Source organism: Ursus maritimus, unplaced genomic scaffold, assembly GCF_017311325.1.
Source record: "Ursus maritimus isolate PB19 unplaced genomic scaffold, ASM1731132v1 scaffold_22, whole genome shotgun sequence".
Classification (NCBI taxonomy): domain Eukaryota; kingdom Metazoa; phylum Chordata; class Mammalia; order Carnivora; family Ursidae; genus Ursus; species Ursus maritimus.
In genome coordinates, this window is record NW_024424675.1 from 27,170,637 (window position 1) to 27,191,443 (window position 20,807).

A 20,807-nucleotide genomic window follows, 5' to 3' on the forward strand; every position below is an offset into this window, starting at 1 on the left:
AACCTTATCTTCCAACTACTCCCAGTTGCCCCATCTTCCCATTCCTCCAATGTGGCAGGTGTTTTCTGACCCCAGAACGTTTTGCATATGCTGTTCTTTCTGTCTGGAGTACTTTCCCCACGACATCAAACCTGGCTAATTCCAATTCACCTTTCATGTCTCAATACACATAGAACTTGCCTGGTAAAGCCATCCCTTGACTTCCCAATCCAATTTAGGTCCCTATAGGCTGTCTTATATAGTACCGTCTTCTTTCCTTTCATAGCAACTCGCCATGATTTGTAATTACATTTATCTTGAGTGCACCATTTAGTGTCTGAATCTCCCACTAGATTCTATGCTCCACTGATCGCCACTGGAATCCAACATGCCCAGCATGGAGTGGGTGCTCAAAATGTATGCTGAACGAGGAAATATGCTAGACTGGAGAATACATATAAGTGACAGAATTCTGAGTACAGGATGCACACTCCTCATGAGCAGAGGACACGCTCTACAGAGTCTTGGAATGGACACAGCCCCTCACATCTGTACTTCTGATAGAAAACGCTGGCACAGTCTCTCCAAAGCTTTTCCTTCTTCAGGATGCGCCAATATTTCTGATGTGACACCGCAGAATAAGCCTGAAACATCACTGAAGCGGTGGTTTTCAAACTGTGCCTTGAGAAGCCCTAAGGGTTCTGCAGGAATGTCTCGGGGCCACAACAGGGAGGGCCCCAAGAGACAGCATGCTACAGGGGGTGGGCCCAGGGCTTCTAACTCCTCTCTAACCCAATGGCTCTGATTTCAACTATTTTTGTATACTGGGGTTCCCCTAGGGCTTCAAAAAAGGCTCTTAACACTTAAAGAAACAAAAACAAAAAACCCTCCCAGAAAACCCCAGTGTGAATTTTCACCTTTTTACACACAGCAGGAAAAATGCTTCCGATAACCTCTAGCACCTGCTAATCTCCTTTCTATCAAGGAGCATGTGCACAGAGCCGAAGGAACAGCAGATGGGAGGTGCCAAGGCCAGGCAAATGGGAACAGCAGACCGCAAATGCTGGGTTGAGAGTCTTCACTCTAGAACCTAAATGTCCTATATGTAGGGGATCAATTATGCCATTTCTTCAATGCTCCGTCCCCAGACATAAGTCAGGCCCCAGTATACTCCAAGGGATTGCATTCCCAATAAGTTAGAATCAGGACTTAGCATTTGCAATGCTCGAAGTAGATATGCTGCAAAGATCTCTACAATTAGGCTATTACCAGACATTAAAGTCTTGGCTTACAAATGGCTTTTAAACATGAAAAGAAGCTCAGCCACACTCTTAATATAAATTAAACTATAATAAAGTGCTATTTTTCTCCGATTGGATAAGCAAGGATTACCAAAAAGCTCGGGAATATAGTGGAGATGAGGGTGTGGCAAAATCAGCACTCCGCCACACCGCTGATAGGAGTTGAAATTGGTGCGACCTCTTTGTAGAGCAGTTTGAAACTCTCCATCCAGAACTTAAATGTAGGACGCCTGGCTGGCTCACTCAGTGGAGCATGTGACTTTTGATCTCGGGTTGTGAGTTCGAGCCCCACAGTGGGAACAGAGATTAGTTAAAAACAACAACAACAACAACAACATCAAAAACCAGATTAAATGTTCTGTCCTCTCAGCTAGTACTCCTCCCTAGGAATTTACCCTATTGATACACTCAGACATGTTCAAATTGACCTATAAAGATATTCCTGCAGCTTTTTTTTTTTTTTTCTGGTGGTGGTGGCAAAAGAATGGAAACAATCAAAATCTCCACCAAGAAAGGACCATTTGCGTAAACTGTGTGCAGCCACACGACAGAATCCGATGCAGCCGTGAAAACGTGGAGGCAGCCCTCTCAGGGCTGCGGGGTGGCACGGCCTCTTTCTTACCTACAAAGCTACCCTAGTCTTGTTGCTCTGCGTCATTGGCCAACTGGTAGGTCGTGCTCAGCAGTAACTGAACCGAGGGCTCTCGCCCTCACTGTGGCACCTAACGCTTTTAGCCAACGGCTGTGAAACACTGGTATTTACGGTAACTCCGTTTCCTAAAACACGTGCTGGGTCCTTTGAAGACTTTCTAGAGGTTCTCTGAGACCACGCTTCCACTCCCATCTTAACAGAGTGGCCATCAGTTGGGTCAAGATCTCAGACAGCCCCGTGTCTGTGGGGAGTCTGCTTGAGATTCTGTCTCCCTTTCCCTCTGCACCCCCCCTTCTCTTGCTCTCTCAAAATGAAATAAAAAATAAGAGCGTGGCCATCGGTGAGACAACTCAAAGACAAACAGAAACGGCAGCACGCAGTGCCACTCTGATTCACGCACGACGGACCAACTCTACTTCAGGGCTGCTCACCGTTCCACATGCAAGTATATTTGGGGTGATTTCAACACTTTCAGGAAAGCCATCCCCCATTTTGCTTCATTCCCTAGGATGCCCTCAAGTCAATGTTAACCATCCTTGTTTTTTTCTCTACAGTGGAGACCCTTCCTCTTCCGCTTCAATTAAAAAGTAAATAAATAAAGCGCTACATGGACTTCTCCTTTCTAGGTGACCAAAGACATCAGCAACCCAAGACAATTCAATTTTCAAGGCCCCAACTGAGGTATCTCCTGAGAGGATATATTTAATAGGCCTTTTCTCAATGCAGTTTTAAAATCTCAAACTGACACGTAATCTAGTTCCCCAACGCACTAAAGGTGGAAGTCTGGGCTAGCTTTGGACCACGGAAGCCGTCAGTCTCAGCAGTGCTGCCGCGAGGGCAGGAGCCCACTCCTTCTCGGTCACTGCTGACGTCCCAGAGACTAGTCCACTCCAGAGACTTCCGAGTGGTGGAAATAAAATACAAACTCCTTCCCTTGGTCCACAAGGCCATGCGGGGTTTATCCACGCCCTGCCTGCCTGCCAGCTTTATCTTGTATCACTCTCTCCACAATGGCCGCTCTACCAGGCCCTGAAGTCCTCTCTTCCCTCCACATCTTTGCACCTGTTCCTTTGGCCTGAAGGTGCTTAAAAAACCATAAAAAGGATAGGACAGCTCCATACATACTGAGGGGCCCTTCTCAGCCTTCAGGTCTCAGCTCTCGCGTTGCTTCCTCAGAGAAGCCCTCCCTGATCACTCTAAGTATCCTAGCCCTGTTCCTCTCTTGCATCAGGTTGTCTATTTTCTTCATAGTGCTTATTAGACTCTGAAATGAACTTGTTTAATGATTTACTTGTCATCTCTTTTGCAGGAGCAAGAAAGCTGCATGAGTTGATTCGTCTTGCTCACTGCTATATCCTGATTACTAAGCACAGTGTCTGACACATGGCAGCCACTCTTTATTAAACAAATGAATAAAAGAACATTTAGATGGCATGCGAATGTTCATGAATGAATGAATGAACACTGGAAATGGTATTAAGTACAGAGCAGACAACGGTCTCTGTTCTAGTCGCCCTCCTTGCTGTGACAAACTTTCTTACGTGATCTTGGCTTTCTTGGCTGACAAAATGAGGTCAGTGACATTTCCCCCTACCATGGAGGCTATTAGTACTGAGATAAATACTAGAGATATGGTCTTTGGATAAAAGGAACTCAAGTACACAGCACGTTATTTTTTTCATTCCAAGACTATCTACTTGAGAGATTCTTTTTCTTATTGTCCAAAACTTTGCCATTTTAACACCTCCAATAGACACCCAACAGGACCAAAAGGAAGGAGAGAAACTCAAACCACCTTATACTAATTAAAAGGTTAAAAGAAAGTTTCCAGACCTCTGTCCAGCATGGTAGTCACTAGCTACATGTGGTTATTTAAGTTAAAACAAAGAATTCAGTGCCTCAGCTACACTAGCCACATGCATCTGGTGGCTACCGTAATGGACAGAACATATATAGAATATTTCCATCATCACAGGAAGTTCTAGTGGACAGTAATGCTCTAGCTCCTCTGTGGACTGAGTAATTCCTGTTACTCCTGTTCTCCATTAGCACAGATACTGTGAACCCCATGTGTTGTCAGCAGTTTGGTACACTGAAAAGAACAAAACTGTCATAAATCCTGACTTTACTCCTTATTACCTGTGTGACCCTGGCTAAGTCAATCTCAGTGAGCCTCAGTTCTTCTTTTCTGTAGAATAAAAATGATGTTTAGATTTAGTCTGCAGGGTTTATGTCCCTGACACAGAGCAGGAGCTCAATATATGGTAGAGGTTATTAAAAGTATATATATATAAAAAGCAGTGGAACCCTGGCGTAACATGTAGGGCTGGACCGACAACTAGTCAAGTAATGTCCTCCATAGCATAACTACACACACACACACAATAATAGGCAAACAAGGGTACTAGGCCTTCCCCCAAATTAGCATTAAAAAGGGCTCTGAATGTACCTAATGCTGCCAGCAGGGCATGCAGGACACCGACAAAGGAAGTAGCTCTCTTATCATAAAATTGGTCCAGAGTGGCCAAGACATCCTGAACCACATCTGCCACCAAAGGCAGCAGGCTAGCATCCGAGTTCCACAGCATGACTTCCAAGACCTTTGGGGTATGGGGGTGCAGAGACAAATGACGCAGATTTAAAGAGATCCCATTCACCAAATAGTCGGAATTTTGATTGATCAGGTGCTGCAGAGAGTCGTAGCCACAAGCGTGGCAAATGTCCATCATGGCGCTGGTGGCTGCCTGACTAATGAGCAAGGTTTGGTCCCCGGCCTTCTCCAGTACTGGATAGAGTGCTGACATCAAGAGCAAACGAAAGTCTTTTCCTAGTGCGTACGCAAAGCGGCCAATCCCTTCCAACTGGATGCATATTTGCCAGATGTTGCTGTTCATGGAGCAGATAGTGGGACTTGGCTGTGAGAAGGCTGGAAAAGAGGTAACTTGGCAGGTGTGTGCACCAGATGTGATGGCCTGGAGGCCTGCCTGCTTCATTGTTAGCTCCTCTCCCACTTCTTCAGATTCTATACAAGTGATCAAATACCAGTTTTCCTGACTTGTGTATTCTTCCAGTATAGATGTCACGATCTCCCTCAGTTCCTCGGGGCTTGTCTTAATGTGGTTTTCATGAAGATTCTCCACCTCCAGCCCAGCAGCCCCCACCACCAGCTCATTCAGGATCATGGCGGCTTGCTTCCGGTAAACCACAGATTCGCGGTACAGCGCCATAAACTGATCCACGAGCAAATACAGGTCCCCGTAAAAACCAAGAAGCTGACACAGCTGCTGCAGGAGCAGGAAAAGCCTTTCGTCAGTGAAGAAGCGGAAGTATCTCCTCTGCATTGGGCTCCACGGCTGCGGAGCCATGGTCTCTGGAGAAGCGCTCAGATGACCAGAATTCCAGCGCCGCTCTTCGACGACTTTGATGTCAGTCACATCTAATTCTAGCACTTGGATGAGCGCTTTGGAAAGGCGCTCAAGATGGGCCACAGAGTGGAGGACAAAGTTCACCCTGGGGCCCAAGAGTTTCAGATAACCGAGTAACAAGGACAGTGTAGAGAATTTGCCCTGATCGTCCTGGGAGTTCATGAGGCGGGGAAGAGACGTGGCGAGGGAATGCAGATTTTCTGACAAGATGTCAGCAAAGGCTCTGTTGCCGACCACTACTTTCTGATCTGCAAAACGTCTCAGAGCTTTATTGCACTGGGCTTGGACTTCGGGACTCTCATCATTTACTAGACCCACCAAAGCCTTCAGAAGGGGTCCAGCTGATCTGACCAGGGACTGACTGCACTTCAAAAGAAGGGCCTCGACCAGTTCGATCAGTGCCAGCCTCACCTTCCAGTGTGGGTGGACTGAAACACACTCAATTATCTTTTTAATAAGGATAGTCAGCTTGTCGCTGGTGTTTTTTACCCACCTGGCTTCCCTGTGAACCATCAGCTCTGCGACTCTGTGCTCTACTGCAGCCTTTGGCTGGACCTCTGAGATCCTTTCGAGCTGTTCATCGGCCATAATGAAACTCACTGTCTTGTAAAAGAGCTTCAGGGAAGACACGACAATGCTGTGCCCTTGTTTAAAGTCTCCTGTGATCACCCTGGTCAGTGCCATTGAGATTCCAGGTAAAAAAGAAGCAAACAAATCCCCCAGCTGCTTTTGCTCAAGCTCATCCAAGGACCTCGGATGGTCTTGACAGTCGCACTGAAAGAGTAGAACCTGTAAACATTGTAAGGCAGCAATTTTAATTTGCTTTGATTTCTCCTGTTCTGCTAGGTCCAACAGTAAAGACACGGCAAATCCTAAACGAGGCAGGATGGAGGGCTCGTAAAAAGCCAGAATGATGTCCCCATAAGCCGAGTGCATTAATGTGCTGAGGCCCCGGATCACGGCCAATTTCAACTCCTCGGACACAGCGGCGGGTTTTTGGGAGTTGGGCGAATACAGACAAGCAGAGAGTTCCGAGAAGAGTTCCTGGAGAAGTTCTTGTTCCTTCACACACGTCGAAGAGAGGACAAACGTGAGGCACTCCACCACGCTCTGGATCAAGCGCTCTCTTTTGGGACCGGGCGTCTTCAGCGTAAACCGCAGAGGGAAGAGGACGTACTGCTGCAGCTCCTGGAGGGCGGAGTCACTCACGGCTTGTAATCGCGCCTGCAGGTGCTCCACGTTCTCCACTGTCTGCGTCTTTGTGAGCTGAACACAGACCGGGCGTAAGGCGCCGAAGGCCTCCTCGGGAGTATCGAAAACTGCCATTGCGCAGCGGCCTTCTTCTCACTGAGGAAGCATCCTGTGGGCCGAAGGAAGAGCACTTTTCAGTAACGGTCAAGCTCAGAGCAGATACAAAGTAAACCTGCATTTATTCAGTCAACAGACATTTAGTGGGGGCCTACGTGCCAGTCACCGCACAAGGCGCTAGGGGAGCGATGGAAGTGAAGAGAGATGGCTGTTCTTCTCAGGGGGCCGCAGTCTAGTGAGGGAAGCAGCCGGACAGTCACAAGCCAGGCTGCTAAGAATTGGGCCGGGCCCGTGATCGCAGTCCTGAGGGAGCGTGGGAGACCTCTGCGTCAGAAGCCTGGGAAAGCCAGGGTAGGTTTCACAGGAAGAAGATGCGTGAGCCAGACTTGAGGGAGGAATCATGGGAATCTGTGAGCTATGTGAGTCTGGATCCTAACCTGTAGTAGAAATGGAGAGCCAATGAAGGATTTATCTTTTTCTCTTTTTTTTTAATTTAAAGATTTTATTTATGAGAGAGAGAGAGAAAGAGAGAGCGTGCGTGCTCAAGAGCTGGGGGTGGGGTGAGGCAGAGGGAGAGGAAGAAGCAGGCTCTCCACTGAGCAGGGAGCCCAGCACGGGGCTGGATCCTGGGACCCTGGGCCCATGACCTGAGCTGAAGGCAGACGTTAACCGACTGAGCCACCCAGGCGCCCCAGTTTTATCTTTCTGAGGTTGAGGTATAACATTTACAGAGTAAAATGCACTAGTCTTAATGTACAGCTCAGTGGATTTTTGTGATGTAGAGATCTGTGTAACCACCACCCAAAACAAGACAGAGAATATTTCCAGCACCCTAGAAGGCTCCCTCAAGCCCTTTTACAGTTGATTCCTATCTCCCCTGCCCAGCGGTAACCTCTATTCTGACTTCTATCACCACGATTCATTTTGTCTGTTCCTGTCATGGACAGGTTTTAAGCGGAAGTTGATAGGATCAACTTTATGCACTGAGAAGACCCCCTGGCAGCCAGGGATATGGGAGAAGAGTCAGAGCTGGGTGACTAGGAGGAGAACAAAACAGAAGGGAGTTGCCAGAGAAGGGGGAAAAACAGTAGCACAGAGAAATCATGGGAGAAGATGTGGAGTCCAGCACGATGGAAAGATGGACGGCAGGCAGGCAGTGAAAGGAGATAGGTTCATACGTGAGTGAAGGAACTGAGCAACTTAATACCAGAATCTCTTTTCTCTGTGAGGAGAAATTCAAAGTCATGGGCTGACAGTGAACAAGAAGGGGGAGGGCAGGGTAAACAGAGGGCTTGAGGAGAGAAATAAAAGTCTCAAATATTCTCTTTGGGGAAGCAGAGCATGCTGGGAAGACATAAAAGTGTGGCCCAAGGGTACTGAGGACTGAGCTGAAGCTGGAGACCACAAATGCATACAACTGTAAAACGTTGGCACTGGAGGGAGGTTAGGGATCGTCTAGTCTGGTGGGGTCTGTCAGTCTGTCTGTCTCTCCCAATCTCTCTCTCTCTCTCTTTTGGCTCAGTTTACTGGGGGCTTCTGAAGAGATGATGCCCCTTCCTGTCCCCAACCCAATGAACACTCCAGAGCCGCACAAACTATAGGGCTGGCAGGCAAGTGGTGCCTGGTGAGTGTGGGCAAGACTTGCTCAGCCCAGAGAGAGAGTCAGTGCCAGATTTTCCTCCTGGGTCATGAGAGGGCTCCAGGGCAACAATTAGGCTCTAAAACCCTGGAGAGAGTCTGGTCCACAGACTGTTGCAAGGAAAGGCAACACTGGTCACTGTGAGGCTTGTTGGGAGGATATCCCTTGGTCTCCGTGACTCCTCAAGAAGCTGCAGAAGTGAGAAAGCTCAAATCTGCCCTATCTCAGGCTACTGACGCCAGAAGGCTTGGCCGGGGATTACTGCCATCCCATTGCACCAGCTCACACACGCATGACCCAGAGGCTGCTGTGCCGTCCCCTGCCTGAGGTACTGTAGTTGGAACAACAGAAGGGAAGGAAGATAAGCACTTCATGGGACCCAGCAGTCAGAGGCAGGAAAAGCAAGCAGAGCACTCTCTCAGGTGGTGAGTCTTAGATTAACAAAACCACTAAGGACCACAGACAAGAACTTGAAAAATAATAAGAGCAATAAAGAAGTCTGATCACAAAGCGAATGATATCTCTTTTAGAATTTTATTTTATTTATTTTTTTAAAGATTTTATTCATTTATTTGACAGAGATAGAGACAGCCAGCGAGAGAGGGAACACAAGCAGGGGGAGTGGGAGAGGAAGAAGCAGGCTCATAGCACAGAAGCCTGATGTGGGGCTCGATCCCATAACGCCGGGATCACGCCCTGAGCCGAAGGCAGACGCTTAACCGCTGTGCCACCCAGGCGCCCCTCTTTTAGAATTTTAAAAACATTATTTTCCACACTGAAAAAGCTCAATCGGTGGGATTTTTTTTAAAAAAGAAGACAGTTAATTCCTGAGATCCCATCAGTGGCCTGGAAGATCAAGTAGAGCTACTTTACAACTCCGAGCAGAAATACAAAGAGACGGGACTCGTGAGACTTGGAGAACCAACATGTAAATAGCTGGGAATTCTGGAAAGAGAGAAAGGACCAGATGGAGGAGCCAGAGCAAATAAACAACCGAAACATTTCCCTGAGCTACAGGAAGATTTGTCTGGAGACTGAAAAGACAGAAGGACATACACTTAGTCGCACTCTGGTAAAATTCCTGTACGCTAAAAGAGACAGAGGAAAATTATACATGCTTTTGGGAGGAAACAAACAAATAACTAAGAAGAAGACTGGCTTTGGCTTTCTCTTCTGCAACAAGGGACACCAGAAGGCAACAGAATAGCATCTACTGACTGCAGTTAAGGACTGTGGCCCCCAAACCCTGTATACAGCCGAGACAGTCACCAGTCAGATTGCAAGAGCAAGAGCAAGTTGCAGAGAGGGCGTTATCCACACACCCTCCCGAGGAAGAGACTTGAGAAAGGGTTCCATTCAAACGAACAAGTTGAAACAGAGACCTAAAACGGGAAGATGAATGAGGAAGGAAACACTATTAGTGATTTTTTTTTTCTTTTAGCATGGAAAACTTATTTCAAATAAAATGTTTAAGTGGAAGCCCAGCACACAAGGTAGATAAAATCAGAGGGTCCCGCTGAGGCTGGAATGAAGGCAATGGCCTGGGGCTCTACATCTCTCTTATTCATCTCAGGAGCTTCAAGAAGACCACCTGGGGCCCCCTGAACTATGCTCTCAGATTGTATGACACAAACTGCCATAGAGCTAATGAAGGAGAGCACAAAATACATCCAAAACAGAACTCTGCTCGCTCGTCGGAGCCCCCTTGGTGATTTATGGCCTTCACCTGAGCCAGAAAGCTTAGCCTCGCTTTCCTCCACCTCCCTCTTAATTCCACCATTCTCTTAAATTTCAACAATTCTACCCTTCAACATCTTTCAAATCTGTCGGTGATAACCACCTATTAAACGTTGAACCGACTGTAACTGTTTCCTCGAGAGCCCCTGGCCTCACGTGCTTGCCCTTCTTGAATCCACGTTTCACAATGACATGTAAGTAATCTTTCTAAAACAAAAATCTGAACACTTTTCGCTGCTTAATATTCTTCAACTGCGCTCCCTAGCCCACCTATTCACCACGGCACACGGGGCCCGTGGCTATCAGGCTCCTGCCTATCTCAGCAACCTCAGCTCTCGGGGCTTCACCCCTTCCACCTGAAACTATAGCCACGTAAAATGACAAAACTTACAATTTCCCAAGCAGGTGGCACTCCTTCGCATCTGCCTCCTTTGTCCTGTTTCACATTCACCACCGTGCACACCGCTGCTACGGAACTTCGTACGCTGCATGATTTTGTATCCGTCTGTCTTAGCTACTTTAGACTGGGCAATCTTGCACCTCGAACCTAGAAGGGCATCCGGCACATGACAAGCACTCAAAAACATCAGGCCCCTTCTGCCTTGAAGTTGGATGTGATAGGGTATTGGCAGGCTGATACTCCTGCTGACAACTAGAAAAAGCCAGATGAATTACAAAAATAATTTCTTACAGCATAAATAGTTGTGGAAGCAACGACGACTAGGTGGATGAATACTCCAGCCAGGGGTGAATGTTCAGTGAGCCAACAGTCGATAGCTGTTTCTCTTGCTTTGTTATTTTATTTTATTTTATTTCCCTTCTGCATTTGTCGACCCTTGACATGAGCTCAGGGTTACAGTGTGGCCAAGGCCAAGAGCTGTCACTGAGGAAAGAGAAACCACAATGCTTTTCAAATGTGGTTATGTGGGGGTGAGGGGCGACAAACCTGCATTTTTTAGAGATCTCAAAACACACGGCTTCTGGGAGAAGGCTGCTGCTGGGGGATAAATGGGTGAGAAATGTCCAAACACATGAAAGAGATCAACCCCACAGATTTAAGCAGCTCAGCAAACCCAGGATGGTGGTACAAAGACAAACACACACAGATAGTTGAACTTTGTAAACTGAAACTAAAAAGAAAAATCTTAAAAGTAACGGAGCAGTAAGACTGACAAGATACTTTTCCACAGAAATGATGAAATCCAGGAGACAGTAGAAGGACATCTTTAAAGCGCTAAGAGGAAATAACTAGCAGGCTTGCATTTTATACCCTATGAAACCAGCTTTCAAAACTGAAGGTGAAATAAAGATGTTTTTGGATAAAAACTAAGTGAATCCATTGCTATCAGGTCTGCACTAAAGGAAAATAATAAAGGGAGAAAATGAACCTAGACAGAAGCATGGCTATGTAGGAGGCAATGAAGAACAATGGAATATACCAATATAAAATAATACTACCCATACAAAACAATAGTTATGTCTTTTGCAGTTTAAGTATAGATACAAAACCAAAACGCAACAATGCACAAAAGGTGTACGGGAGGGGATGTAAAAGGAGTTATGTGTATTAGAAGTGTAGTAGCATCAGGAGGTGGTACAATTAACTTGAAATTTGTAGGGTAAGTGCCAACGAACTGTAAAGGAATATATACCTAGTAAGTTCAGACAGTGGTAAAAATGGGATAACAGACATTTTTTGATTTATCCAAAAAAAGGTAAAAAATGAGAAAAACAGAAGCAAAACCAGTGGGTCATAAAAACAAATAATAAAATGGTAGACAGAAAGCTCACTGAAACAGTGATTATATTAATGCAGACTTTCTCAACAGTGGCACCTTGACATTTTGGGTTTAATAATTATTTGTTAGCGGTAGGCTGTCCTATGCATTGTAAGATATTTACTAGCATCTTTGGCCTCTGTCCCCCAGATGCCAGTAGCATTGCCCCAGGTGCAACAACCAAAAATTTCTCCGGACACTGTCAAATGCCTGGCAGAAAGCAAAAATGGCCCTTGGATGAAAACTATTGGTATAGTCATCAAAATCCCTACAGGATTTTTGTAGAAAGTAACAAGATAACTCTAAAATTGAAATGGGAATGCAAAGTGCCTCAAATAGCAAAGACAATCTTTTTTTTTTTTGGTAAGATTTTATTATTTGATAGAGCGAGAGAGAAAGAGCACAGGTGAGGTGAGGGGCACAGGAGAAGCAAACTCCCCACTGTTCAGGGAGTCTGACGTGGGGCTTGATCCTGGGACTCCGGGATCATGACCTGAGCTGAAGGCAGACACTCGGCCGACTGAGACAATGGAGCTCCAAACGTGAAGAAGAGAAATTAGATCAGTAAGTTATGGTAGTATATCTTAAACCATCTGATTTCAAGATTTACTGTACAGGTACAATAAGTAAAGTCAGTGCATTATTAGCTTAAAGAATGACAAACAGACCAATGGAACAGACTAGCCCCCTCACAGATCCACGTACCTCACAAAGGCAAAGCTGAAATGACCTGGTGGAAAGAATAGTCTTTTTAATAGAAGGTGCTGTGTCATTTGGCTATCCATATGAAAAAATATGTATATACTGATTCCATCTGACACTGGATTTAAATGTGAAATGTAAAGAAAATGTAAGAAAACAGAGAAGAGCATCTTTGTGATCTTGGGGTAGGCAAAGATTTCTTACAGGATACAGAAAAGGGCTAACCATAAAAAAAAAAGAAAGATAAAATTGGATTACATTAGAATTAAGAACTTCTATTCCTCAAAAGACACCATTAAGACAGTGAAAGGACATCCCATAAAGGGAGGAAAGATGTCTGCTATATATCTGACAAAACACTCATATTGATAATATAAGATTTTCCATAAATCATTAAGAAGACAACCCAGCAAAAACATGGAAAAGGACTTGAGCAGACACATCAAAAAAGAGGATGTCCAAATGGCTAATTAACATATGAAAAAAGACACTCAACATCATTAGTCAGGAAAATGCAATTTAAAAACCTCAATAAAATATCATTACACACCCACCAGAAGGGCTAAGCTGAAAAACAGGAGAAAAAAAAAAAAAGACAAAGTAAATGCTAGGTCTTAGCAAGGAAATGAAGCAACTAGAACTCCCATTCAATGCTAGTAGGAGTATAAATTGGTACAACTGCCTTGGAAAACTCTTTGGCAGGATCTATTATTCTAAAGGTAAACATACGTATGCTCTTTGACCTAGTAATTCCACTCTTTGATAATCACCCAACAGAACCAACAGAAATGCATACATAAAATATACCAAAACGGGGCGCCTGGGTGGCACAGCGGTTAAGCGTCTGCCTTCGGCTCGGGGCGTGATCCCGGCGTTATGGGATCGAGCCCCACATCAGGCTCCTCCGCTATGAGCCTGCTTCTTCCTCTCCCACTTCCCCTGCTTGTGTTCCCTCTCTCGCTGGCTGTCTCTATCTCTGTCAAATAAATAAATAAAATCTTTAAAAATATATATATATGTACCAAAAGGTATGTTCAAGAATACACTATCCACAATTGCCCCTGCACGGAAAACACCTGAATGCCCATCTCCAGTAGAATGGATAAATTGTGGTATATTCTCTCAATGGAGTATTATACAGATGAAGATTTACTGCAATTGGAGATCTTCAAAAGAACAGGTTATAGACTCAGAAATATATAAACCAGCTTTTTGTAAGGAAGAGAGTATACCAAATTGCTACTTTGACATGACTATAAAAGGCAATCATATACCTTTATGGGATGGCCATGAAATCACACTTGTGTGACAATATGTCAATTACAAAAGGAATTGTTTAGAGATTTAGAGACTTGGGAGTCCCAGATTCTATTCCTATAAAATGCAACCCTGATTATTTAAAGTGGTGCTGCAAAGTCTGATGTTTCTATAACTGACGGCACCAGGGGCGTTCTGGCCCACTGGGACGAGACATTCAGAAAGAGTGGATTCTCTGGCTGAGTAGAGAAACCCACCCAGAGTTCAACTGTGGCAGACGGTGACTGAATAAACATAAGCCTGAATAACCAGTTCTCAATTGCTGATGGCCAACTACACCTTTCCTAGCTCAGCATACCCAGACTGTGGTCACGGAAAGCAGTCACTGGAGAGGCAAGGGAAGAGATCTGCAATCATAGTACATGGGTGAGCCCGTTCCTCCCACAGCTTCTCCCCATTCTCCCCTCCTCTCTCTGCCTCGTCACAGGGATGGGCTAGGGACCATCTCTAGGCCATGGCGTACAGGTGGTGAAGACAAATGGGGTAATCTGCACAGGATAAGGTGCTATACCTTATAGACACTTAAAGGATAAGATGGTAGATCACAAGGCACTTACTATATCATACAATCAGGAAGTGAAAAAGGGAGAAAAAAAGAAAGAAGTCCAAAAGACATCTGGAAAAAGAGTGAACATCAACAGTGAAGTGTTCATGCAGGGAGGGGGATTTGTATTGGAATTCGGGGATTACATGTTTGGGGCTGTACAGGAAGGCTGCTCAAGGTAAAACAGCTGTTCCAAGCAAAGGCCAGGAGAAAGAAAAGTCAAAGCATCTTATTTATAAATCTAGAGACAAGACAGAGGTGCCATCACAGCAAGTGAGCCACACTTCACCCAGTGCTGACATTCTCATCACTGGGCCTTTGCACTTGCCCTTCCACCATATATCCTCATGACTTACTCTCTCATCGCTTTTAGGGCTTTGCTCAAACATGAATTCTGAGTGAGCCTTCTCTGATCACTCCTTTTTAAAACTGTAATCCATCCTCACTCTTCCCCACCCTGGCACTCCCTATCTCCTCTCCCTGACTTTAAAGTTTTCCTCCATAGCACTTAGCACCATCCATCAAACTAGATTATCTGTTTATTTTTTGTCTCTCTCTTCTCACTAGACTATAGGCTCTAGAAGAGTGATAATTGACAGGTTTGTTTATTGCTTCTGGCACACAGCAGGTATTCAATAAATGCCTGTTGAGTCAACAGCCATATTCTAATGTCTGGTTCTCTTGTTGGTAGAGTTTTAATATCAGCTATGCCTGAACTGAATTCTGGGTAAAAACTGCCATACTCTTCTTCTCTTGGGGTAATTACTACAGGTAGTTGACATCATCCTTTATGGGAGGATCTAGTTAGATTCATTCTTAAGGGGCAATCATAGCTCTAGACTTTGGCTAGGCTACTTTTAGGCTGTTTTTAGGACAGGGACAGAATAAGAACACACATGTAACTATCTGCATTCGAGTCCTCACTCTACACCTGGCTATGTGATTTACATGGATTACAATTTCTTCAATATAACATAAACTTGGTACAAAAGACTTTTCTCCAAAAGTTCTAACTTTGAATAATCAGCATATGGATACAAAGACTGGGTTTAGATTCCAAAGACAAGAGTTCAGACATAAGAATTGCCAATACAAGTTCTTGAACAGAAGGAAGAGAATTAATATTTGTTGAAAAATACCTCACCAAATGCCAGGCATGTACTAGGTATTTTATGTACATAAAAATTCCTCAAACACCAGCTGAGTGACACAAGGCTCAGAAAGGTGAAGTGATGCTGGGTCACACAGTAAGCTATGTCAGAGCTGGAATTCACCTCAAGCCCGTCGGACTCCAAAGGCTGTATGCACACTTTCCACTATGCCAGAGGTTCCCCCAGTCTGTTTATCAGAATCAAGGGGGAACAACGTAAGAACAGATTCCTGGGCCCCACACCCGAGCTACTGAATCAGAATCTATTTTGGGGTGGGGGAGATGGTAGGTACACTTGTGAATCTATTTTGAAAGTTTGCAAGGTCAGTCTGATGACCAGCCAGGCATGGGAATCCCACACTGTACACATTGTACACAAACTCTGTCTTCTGAAGAATAAGAACCAGGTGATGAAAGGAGTACTGTTCAGGATCCGCCCAGCAGTAGCGTGCAGAGTGTGCGGGAGGACTACTGCCTTGGGTGAAAGTGACTGGTTTATTTGTGCACCTCTCCAACTGAACAGTATACTTTTCTCGCGTTACAGCTTTACTTGGCGATTTTTCCCAGCATCTGGTATGGTGTCTGCCAAGCAGTTCCCACTCCCTGTTTGTTTCATAAATGAGTAAAAGAAGCTGGATAAACATTAAACCTCCAGTATACCTGAAATTTTGTAGCTTCCAACTCATTCTTCTTTCTACCTAGAAACGTTTCCTTTAGCACATACTATGTGCCATGCACTGTGCTAAGTTCTTGACAAGGAAAGGGAGATACAATGTTAACTGGAGGGTCTAGCCCTGCAAGGAAGGATTATACAACAGAGCACTAAGAAGTATACAAAATAGAGGTGGAGGAGGGGAATCAAGGGGACTTCCCATAAATCCTTCCCGAAATTACTTCAGGCTCATTTCATTTACAGATGTCCTCTTCAGAATATTTGTGAAATCGTGCCTTGTAAAAACACTAATACTATGTGCCTATACCTTCTACTAGGCAAGAAGTTTTCTGGTAGGCAGTACATTCTAGAAAAGTGGTTCTTAACTTAGAAAAGGGTGTACATCAAGAATATACACTCTTTTCCCTCACCATTGGGGTAGTGTCAGAGGAGGCCTAGCGGACAGTTAGGACTTTCACTACTGTCCTGTGATAATGAGGACACCCTTACTGCAGTGCTGTGGATACCAAGTGGGGAGCTGGAACTTTCCCCTTGGGTGTCAAAGGAGGCTGAATGAAGACTCTGGACTTCTACCTATACTACACTTGGTTTTCCTGCCAGAGCGGTGTCAGAGAAAGCCAGCTAAAACAGAAGACTTAATTAAGATCCAGAGTGTCAGAACATAATGCAAAAATGTCCAATCAAAAATCATTCATCATACCAAGAACCAGGAAGATCTATCTCAAACTGAAAGGAAAAAGACAATCAATACATCAAACACTGCGATGACAGAGATGTGAGAATTATCTGACAACGTTATTAAGGCATCCATGATTAAAATGCTTCAAGGAGCACTTATGAACTTGCCTGAAGCAAAAGAAAGAATAGAAAGCCTCAGCAAAGAAACAGGAGATAGAAAGAAAAAATGGAAATTTTAGAACTGAAAAATTCAATAACAAAAAGGTCAGTAGATGAGCTCAAAGGCAGAATGGAGAGGACACAGGAAAGAACCTATGAGCTGCAAAACTGAAGAACAGAAATTACCTAATCTGAGCAACTGAAAGAAAATAGACTGAAAAGAGCCTCAGGGACCCATAGGACCATAACAAAAGATCTAAGAGTTCCAGAAAAAGAGAAGGAAAAGGGTGGGTCTGAAAAAGTACTCAAAGAAATAATGGTTGAAAACCCCCCAAATCTGGCAAGAAACATAAATTTATATACTCAAGAAGCTTAGCAAACCCCAAACAGGATAAACCCAAGGAGATTTACACCAATTATAATGACATCATAATTAAATTTCTGAAAACGAGTGACAAAAAAAAATCTTGAAAGCAGCCAGAGAAAAATGATACCTTGCTTATAGAGGAAAACAACTGGAATGACAATGGATTTCTCATCAGAAACCATGTATGCCAGAAGAAAGCGGCACAGTAACCTTCAGGTGCTGGGGAAAAATAAAAAGAACCGTTAAGACAGAATCCTATACCCAGCAAAAATGTTCATCAGGAATGAAGTGGAAATTGGGACAGTTTCAGATAAAGGAAAACTAAGAGAATTTATCACCAGCAGGCCTGCTCTAAAAATATGGCTAAAGGAAATTCTTTAAACAGAAAGGAGACATTAAAAAACAGGAATATTGGAATGTCAAAGAGGAAGAAAACATGGTAAGTGAAGGTATGTATAAATATAATAGAATTTCCTTATTCTTTTGAGTTTTCTAAATTGTGTTTGACAGTTCAAGTAAAAGTTACATTACTGTCTGATTTGGATCTAAATGTATATGTAGAGAAAAGATTTAAGACAACTACATTATAAATAGGGGAGGGTAAGGAGACATAAAGGGAAGTAAGGTTGTCATACTTCATTAGTAGTGGTAAAGATAAGTTGTGTGCAAATAATGTAATACCGAGAATCATTAAAATGGTTCCAAAGAGATACATTCAGAAATACTACAGATAATAAAATGGAATTCTAAAAAATGTTCAAGTAACCTATAAGAAAGCTGGAAAAAGAAAATAGAGAAACAAAAGCATAACAAACAGAAAACAAAAAATAAAATGGAAGATTAAGCTCTAACATACCAATAATTATATTAAATATAGAAGGTCTGAATATACCAACGAAAAAATAGAAATTATCAGAGTGGATTACAAAATATGACCTAACTCTATGTTGTCTACAAGAAACTCACTTCAAATATAATTATATAGGTAGTTTGAAAGTAAAAGGACAGACAGAAAGATATTATCAAGCAAACATTAATCAAATGCAAGCAAGAGTGGCTATATTAACATGAGATAGACTTCAGAGCAAAGAAAATTGCCAGAGATAGAAAAGGACATTCTATAATCATTAAAGGGTAAACCCATCAAGAAGACATAGCAATACTAAATGGATTATGTCAAGACACAAAACCTAAATACAAAAAACCACAAAATGTGTGAAGCAAAAATGCATTAAAACTGAAGAGAAGTATGGGTGGTCACCACAAGTACAGGTGGTGACTTCAACATTCTTCTCTCAACAATTGATAGAACAGGTAGAAAATCAGCAAGGATAACAGAAGGACTCAACAACACCATCAACCAACAGGATCTGATCAACATTTAAAGAACATCTAATCCACAACAGAAGAATACCCCTTCAAGTGCCCACAGAACATACACCAAGATAGATCATATCCTGGGCCATGACATACAGAATACAGTACCTTCCCCAATTTCAAACTAGAAATCTTGTAACAGAGGGATAACAGGAGAATCTCCAAACACCTGGAAACTAAGCAACACATTTCTAAATAACCCATGGATCAAAAAGGAAATCTCAAGGGAAATTTTAAAAGATACATAGAAATGAATGAAAACAAAAATACAATGTATCAAAATTTGCGGGAGACAGCTACAGCCATGCTAAGAGGGAAATTTATATAGTTAATACATATGTTAGAAAAGGAGAAAGGTCTCAAATCAATCATCTAAACTCCCACCTTAAGAACCTAGAAAAAGAGGAGCAAAATAAAACCAAAGCAAGCAGAAGGAAGGAAATAATAAAGAGCTGAGTAGAAATCAATGAAATTGAAAACAGAAAGTAGAGAAAAATCAATGAAACAAAGCACTGGTTCTTTGAAAAGACCAATAAAATTGACAAACTTCTAGCAAGACTGACAAGAGGGAAAGACAGACAGGTATCAAAGGATAATACAGGAATACCACAAATAACTTCGCACACATATAGCTGACAACTTAGATGAAATGGCGAATTCCTCAAAAACTACTATAGCTCATGTAATATGAAAACAATTATTTGACCAGCCTTATAACTTTTAAGAAAACTGAATTTGTCAGTTAAAAACTCAAAAAAGAAAAAGAAAACCAATCTGCAGGCCTGGATGGTTTCACTGGGAACTTCTACCAACCATTTAAGGAATTAACATCAATTCTACACAATCTTCTAGAAAAAGAAGGAAATCTTTCCAACCTATTTTACGAAGCTAGTATTACCGATACCAAAACCCAACAAAGACAATACGTAAATAAAAAAACTACAGACCAATTTCCTTCATGAACATAGATGCAAAAATCCTAAACAAAGTATTATAAAATATAATTTGGTAGCATGTGAAAAGAATTAACTGCCATGAGAAAGTAGGATTTATGCTAGGGATGGAAGGCTGACTCAATATTTGAAAAATCAATCAGTGTAATTAATATTAATGGACTAAAGAAGAAAATCACATGATTGTATCATCTCATCTCTTAGATTTCTAAATGTTGAAGTCTTTGAGGACTCAGTCACTGGGCCTCTCTTCTTTCTTTCTGTTTATTTATTTATTTATTTGAGAGAGAGAGAAAGAACACGTGCACGAGCAGAGAGGACGGGCAGAGGGAGAGAAGCAGGCTCCCTGCTGAGAAGGAAGCCCTACGTGGTGGTGGGGTTGGTGGCTAGATCCCAGGGCCTTGGGATCATGACCTGAGCCTGAATGGACTGAGCCACTCAGGTGCCCCAACCTTTCTTCTACACTTATTCCCCCTTATGACTCCCACATTTATATCTCTGTCTCTATCAGATCTCTTCCTTGAACTCCAGACTCATAAATCCAACTGCCTATGAGAGAAGCCTCTACCTGGATAGGCATTTCCATCTGGACATGTACAAATCTAAACTCCTGCTTTTACTCCCCAAACCAGCTATTTCTGCAATGCAGTAAATACAAACTTCCATTTTTATAGTTGCTTAGGCTAAAACCTTTGGGGCCACATAGACTCATCTTTGTTTTACATCTCGTATCTAATTTGTCAACAAGTCCTGTTCTACTTCTAAAAGACAGAATCTCCCCAGATTCCTATCCCTGGAATCTGACTTCTCTCACCACCTCCACCCTGGTCTGAGTCATCCTTTCACCTGGGTTATTACAACAGCTGCTCAACTGCTCTTCCTGCTTCCACCCTTGCAGCCTTGCAATTCTCTGCTTAACAGCCACAATGCTCCTCTTTTGCTCAAAAGCAGTCAGTGAACTCTCATTTCATTCAGAGTATTATCCTAAATCCTTCCTATTGCTTAGAAGTCCCCACGTGATATGGTCCATGTCATGTGGTCCCTGGCTACTTTTCTGAGCTCATTTCC

At 43.3% G+C, this 20,807-nt stretch overlaps 1 protein-coding gene across 2 annotated transcripts in view; it reads right to left on the reverse strand.

The window, feature by feature from the left end:
• Nucleotides 1-20,807, reverse strand: part of TTI1 (TELO2 interacting protein 1) — a 44,631-nt gene that overhangs the window by 21,500 nt on the left and 2,324 nt on the right. For both annotated transcript variants that reach the window (XR_005836935.1, XM_008698112.2), the window contains exon 2: nt 4,382-6,717. Coding sequence is in view for 1 of the 2 variants with exons in the window: in XM_008698112.2 (XP_008696334.2) it covers nt 4,382-6,683 (2,302 nt within the window). In the remaining variant the exon portion in view is untranslated. The remainder of the gene's footprint in view (nt 1-4,381; nt 6,718-20,807) is intronic.